General features: G+C 39.8%; 1 protein-coding gene and 1 long non-coding RNA gene across 7 annotated transcripts in view; one reads left to right on the top strand and one right to left on the bottom strand.

The window, feature by feature from the left end:
* Kcnab1 (potassium voltage-gated channel subfamily A member regulatory beta subunit 1) overlaps positions 1–6,371 on the bottom strand; it is a 442,167-nt gene that overhangs the window by 118,417 nt on the left and 317,379 nt on the right. For all 3 annotated transcript variants that reach the window (XM_031374014.1, XM_031374015.1, XM_031374016.1), the window contains exon 2: positions 1,177–1,220. In XM_031374014.1, the coding sequence (XP_031229874.1) occupies positions 1,177–1,220 (44 nt within the window). The remainder of the gene's footprint in view (positions 1–1,176; positions 1,221–6,371) is intronic.
* The window catches only part of LOC116092953, a 143,763-nt gene that overhangs the window by 110,853 nt on the left and 26,539 nt on the right, over positions 1–6,371 (top strand). For all 4 annotated transcript variants that reach the window (XR_004119571.1, XR_004119569.1, XR_004119568.1 and 1 more), the window contains one exon: positions 3,720–3,825. This is a non-coding gene — a long non-coding RNA (uncharacterized LOC116092953). The remainder of the gene's footprint in view (positions 1–3,719; positions 3,826–6,371) is intronic.

Here is a 6,371-nt window from a genome sequence, read left to right as displayed (position 1 = left end):
GAGAGGGTGGGATGGCAAGCCTGGGGAGGAGGGAGGCAACAGGGGTTTGTTCTTGTTGTTTTTGTTTGTTTGGTTGTTTCTGGGAGGGGAAACTGGGAAAAGAAAAATCATATAACATGTAAATAAGAAAATATCTAATAAAAAAACCTGCTTGTTTGGATCCTCTTCCAGCTCATGGTTGATCTTAGTGGCCTGCTTGTATGGAAACCCCCTCCAGCTAGATAGCTGATTATCTTAACTTCTGTTCAAACTGCTGACTGTGTGAAGCCACCCTGCTTGCCTCTCCCACAGCTGATGAGGTGGTCTCTGCCCTTAAAAAAAAAACAACAGTGTTCTGGACACTTGGGACCATACCTAGATCCCTGAACCCTTGGATAGTAGTTCCAGCCTGCTGGAATACTTTTAATTGGCCATATGCTGTGTCTGAGTGGGCATCTCTGGTAAGCTCCTGGTAACATGAGCATATCTCTCTCTCTTCTTCTGACTTCAAACACAGTGAGACAGGCTGTGTTATGGCACTCTACCATGAGAGGGAATAAACATTCCCATCCCAAAGGTCATTCCCACCTCCATGTAGTTCAGTCCAGATCCTGCTGCCATGGAATAGTTCCATCCATAGTTAAGATGGGTCTTCCCATATCAACTAGCATAATCAAGATAATGCCTCAGAGAAATGTCTACTAGAGGGTCGTCTCCCATAGTATGATCCCTTCCATTGAAAACACTTTGTGTGTGCATTATTTCAGTTTGCCCCCAAGGATCTGAAGCAGATTTTAAAAAGCAAATAAAATAATAACAACATCAGAAAATGAGTGAGGAAATTAGTCAAAGGGAAAGTTAAGATAGAAAAACTTGAGGTAAACCTGAGGCAAGGTGAGGCGAGCATAGAAGTGTATGTTTATATCTTGTACACCAGATACATAGGAGAGGTACATGGTCCTTGTTTTCTAAGACTGCTTTGTTAGGTAAAATATCCCATGAATATGAAGGGTCCTTGGGCCTAGACATGGAGATAAGCATGCTGGACAAGGAGAGCACTCCTCACAGGGGAAATGGGGGCAAAGCTGGATGATCTCCTCCTGAGATAGAACCCCAACCTACATTATACCACTCTATGGCATCTCCTTAGTCTCGTGCCTTCCCACTCACTGTCCTTATAACACCCTGAGTACTCACCAAGACCCAAGCATGAAACTCTGAGTCCTGATTTCCCAAGGTTCCTAGAGCAAAAAGAAAGAAACATATAATCATCATTTGTGCATGTGAAGCAGCACACTCCTAACCCTGATCATTGTCTTTCTTGAGCTGAGGCAGGGGAATGTCCACCAGTGGCTTTGGAATTTTTTTCATCATTATTCCTTTTTAATTTCTATTTCACTTTGAAATTGAGAAACTCAAAATCTCAGGCTTAGTCTAGGAGCAAAATATACCCCACAGAATGAAGCTTTTCAATCTTAAATCGTCTTTATTCATTTGATTCTACATTTGCTGTCACGCTCTTTTCTTTTAGAATGTGAGTTTTTTCCACAGCAACAGAATTTACCTTTTTCACTAACCAACTGTCAATCATTCATCATAGACATGACACAGAGTAAGTACTTAATAAATGTCAACTTATTGACTGATTTCTAAAATAGAATATTACTTCCATATGAAGAATATACATAAAACTGTGTTTACTATAATACACTTTTATATCAGATTGCATAAAATTATCACAGGAAGGTCAGATAACCCTTTAAAGAAGGAGTCTTATTTTCTTCCTCCATATTTTTTTCTGTTTTCATCATTCAGAGTTCATCAAATAGAAGATATGTAAGTTTATAATTTGTGTAGTGTTGGAACCAGTTCATTCATTCATTTACCTACAATCTTTATGTAAATCCAGGAATCAACCCATTTCTGTCCTCTCACTATTACTTCTCAAAGAAGACACAGAAGTCTCAGCAGGCAAATTTATCATAGAACCAGTGTGCAGAACAAACTGAGGAGGCAACACCAGAATAGTCAGGACACGGGTGGCTGGAATTATCCCCTATTCTGCCCACATGCTGTGCAGTTCCCTCCCCACTTTTGCTGCAGAGTAACACACTGACCACTTTACCAGTTTGCTCTCCTCACTGTGTCTGCTTTGGCTTCTCTAGAATCAGGACTTCCATTTTTGCACTGTGACTTCTTTCCTCTTTTTTTTTATTGCTTATAAAATGTCACCCAACATGTAATGTTATAGCTAGTCAAGTACTTATCATAATGTGGAACTGAAAGACTCACTGTCTCCTCAGTGTAACCTTAGAATGACCTTAGGAAGATGCTTTCTGGGTTCTGATTTATTCATTAGTAGGTTGGGATGTTAGTATCTGTGGCATTCATTTAGTATCATCTCTATGTGGATGGAATCTGAGTAACTATGATAATGTTTTATGGAAAGCCAAATAGGGAGTTTGGTGCCTCTTGACGTCTAAGAGATATGGTGCTGATTGTTCCCACATTAACTAGACATTTGCAACTGGAAAGCAATGTGCATACAAATACACGTGAAACATGTGTTGAACTACTAGATAGGAAAAAAAGTAATTGGGTATCTTTCAGGAAAAATGTTTCCTAAGATGTTGTTCTTTGAGTTTTCAGAAATTATCAGGTACACAATGGAAGATCTTCCTTTGTAGTCAGAAAGGCCTCTTTACAGAGATGGGACTCTAGAGCAAAAATAGCTTAGCAGGGAGAATAAAAACCACAACATCCAAGGTGAAACAGAACTAGTAAATTGTAAGTGAATACCTGAGTCTCCCAGGTAAGCCATCTAATGCTGATGAATAAGTAAATATTTCGTGAGAGGTCACTATGTTCCAGACAAGCTTTGGGACATAGAGGGGAACAAGGCACAGCTCTCTACTTTGAAAGAACCCAGAGACCCAAGGATGAACAAGGTAGAGCCTAACATGCCAGCACAGATCAGTGGTGTGTGACCCGTCACAGCAATCTTTGGGAACATGGTGTGGGCATTCTGATCTTGTCATGAGGAAACAGATCTAAACAAGGCTTCCTGTGGAACTTTAACACCATTTAGTGATACTGAGAATAATATGGAGGAGTAACAGCACAGAAAAAACACAATTACAACCAACAACCAACAGTGCAAAGCAAAGCAAGGCAGCTTTAAGGCTAAGCCTGTATAGACAAGAGTTCTTTGATGCAATCAAAAAACAGTAAGTTGGTGTGACTGGATGCTTTCTAAGCAAGAGCTGTCCTAATTTCCCTATGACGTCAGATGATGAATGATCAGTAAGGATGGAAGACTGCACTAGAGAACTGTCAGCATAAACAAAGTGCCAAATAGCCAGCCTGTTCCCTTACCATTACTACTTATAGAGAGGGCAGCTGTTCTGAAAATCAATGTCTTAGAAATATGTGGAATGAAGGGAAAGTTCAATTCCAGACAAACGCTAAGTGATGACAGGCCCTACCTGAGCCGTTGTGCTTTTGTTTCTTTCAACTCTTTAGTTTCTAGTACAGTCTATTTTTATTTTATTTTATTTTATATTTTATTTTTTCTATAGTGAATGGTTACTAAACTTATGTGGCCATTTTAAAGTGAAAGGGCATCTTCTATACTTCAGAGGCTTCTAAGTCATTCAATTTATTGCCCTTACTGTCTTTTCAAGATGTGCACCACATAAACGAATCTCTCTTGATACATGGCTATGCTATTCACTTTGCAGATGGAGAAGATGGAAGAAATCACCTTTCCTTCAGGCCTTGCTATCTCAACACTACAGCAGTTATACCAAGTAGCCCAGCATCATCTTCTTGACCCTGCCCATTGATGTGAGTCAGAAACATGGTAGTGGCCAGCTACTTGGACCCATTTAAACTCAGCTAGATGACTGAAGCTCAAACATTTGGCAATGCGAGAGTTGTCCATGAGCCTCAAACATACCATTTAGTTCTTTATGCATATGGCTACATCATTAAACAACCAAGTACATCACTCACGTTGAACTGTAACATATCACCTGGATCCATTCTGTCACCCAAGGGATAATTTTCACAAGGACATCATAATCTTTTGTGACATTATGTATAAGGTTCATTTTATTTCTTAATTGCTCAGAAGTCATGGGTGAGGGGACAGGAGGTATCTTAAAGGTCGTTGGATTTCCAACTACCTTGAATACCTTTCTCATTTGATCCAAAATAGTCTTGCAGCACAGGCTTCCCTATTTTATCTGTGTCAGATACACCAGAAGGAAGTCTCACCATGTTCATTTTTAGTATCTGTTCTTGTTCGACTCAAAAATAAAAGCTCCTCTTTCCCAGGTGAACCCGGAATGCTCCACTGCTAATATTAGAAACAAATGACATCAATATGGGGCATGGGGCACTTAGATCTGTCAGTCAAATTTTTGGAAATCCTGAATCTTAAAGCTTCAGGGAAGCGATCTGGAGGAAGGCTCTAGTTAGTGGAAAACTAACTGGAAAGTTCGGTGTCTGCTTTCTTCTGGGAGGGAGCTGTCTGCTCAGTGATCACCCAGCCAGGCTATTCTCTTGCAGTGGTTAATGCCCAGTATCATTTTATGAGGCACCTGGCTCCTTTTGCTCTGAAGGTGATAATAGAATAGCATGAACTGAAATGAAGTATCATCTCAGCATAGTGCTGTATGCCATGCTTCTGCTCCCCGTTCCTTTGCAAAGGAAGATGCTAAAAGCAGAAGATTAGCAGCTCAAACGTGTTGTCTTAAATTGCTTGCTTCTGGATGAGTATATCTTAGATATTGTTCACAGTTTAAAACTGCTAGGCAGAGAGGAGTAGCTAGCTAAAATATGCATCTTGCATTTGACCGAGAAAGAAGCATATTACGCCTGACAAAATCTCCCAATTTAAAGGATGTCACAGCAGGAATGGACCGAAAGCATATGTAAGAGGCTCCAGTTGCTGTGTAGGTGGAGGACACAGTCAGGTTGGGTCTGACCTGGTTTTCATGTGGCTGGAACACTACATCGATGATGACATCATTTGCTATATCTATCACACCCTCTTTCTGACCCCACCACACTACATAATGTGCCAGGTCTTACCTGGAAATTGCTAAGCAGTCTGTCTTTTAAAGATGTTCATTTAACTTTCTTGAAACAAATAAACATACAAACCAAACCAACCAACCAACTGAACAAATTCCCATAAAACCGAACCAACAAAAATCTCAAAACAAAACTAAAAATAACTCCACCTCCAAACTCCAGAATCCAAACTATATTCATTTGTTAAGCCAGATGGTAATGAGGCTCATATGGCACATTTCTATACTGTGAATATGACTATAGTTAGTGAATAGGAGACTACTCGGTGAGTGAATGGTAACTCTTGGGGGAACCAGAAGCCACTAGAAGGATTTGGCCATGGATGCTAATGACAGAAAGTAATGAATAACATAGGACAGTGGCTCATCATTATCTGTAGGTAGCAACTAAGTAGATGAGGTTGTTTTTTAGATTCTGTAAAGACTAAGTCACTGTCAGCTCTAAATTCCAGCTAGATTGTTTTCTTGGGATGCACAAAATCCATCCACTCACCTGTGTTACTTGGAAAAAGTCTAGAGGAGTATAGCAAATGAAATTTTTCTATAATTAATAAATTTAAAATAGATGTTTGGTGCCCTATGCCTTGAATCTCAGCACTGAGGAAGCAGAGGCAGGTGGGTCTCTGTGAGTGCAAGCAAGCTAAGTATATGTAGTGAGACCTTGTCTCAAAACTAAAAATGAGTAAGAAGATATACCACATTTTATGTAATACCAGGTAGGAATGGAGCTTAGTTGAATCTGAGGTAAAAGAAAACTGTAGCTGTATCTTGAAAGCTGTGTCTCCTGACAGTAAGAATGCACCTTGTCATTAAATATCCTCAATAAATATTTAAAACCATAAACACATCTTTCCCACCCTATCAGAAACTAAGGTTCCAGGGCATGTCTTCATTATTACCCATAAGGATGAGGCCTAACATTTTAAATGGCTTTGAGTTTTTAAAACAACATTTGGATTATGGTATGGTATTTACCCTTCTGCCCCTTTGTGGGTCTTCCTTGAAGATAATGGGAAGTGATACCCTAATGAGGAGATTAGCTTCTCTATAATGTGGAAGAGAAACATAGGAAAGGAGAGATATAATAAACTGAATTGATCATTTGATTATGTTATACTAAAATAGCTTTGGCCTGAGGATGTCTCCATATTTTAGCCCTTGCATAATGATCCTGCAGCTAAGTGGTATATAAACTCACTAAAAGAGTAACTTAAAGCCATTTGGTGCTAGCACAAACCTTTAATTCTAGCACTCGGGGAGGCAGAGGCAGAGGCAGAGGCAGAGGCAGAGGCA

Source organism: Mastomys coucha, unplaced genomic scaffold (assembly GCF_008632895.1).
Source record: "Mastomys coucha isolate ucsf_1 unplaced genomic scaffold, UCSF_Mcou_1 pScaffold16, whole genome shotgun sequence".
Lineage (NCBI taxonomy): Eukaryota > Metazoa > Chordata > Mammalia > Rodentia > Muridae > Mastomys > Mastomys coucha.
Note: the sequence above shows the minus strand (reverse complement) of the source record. Positions and strands in the feature narration are given on the sequence as shown.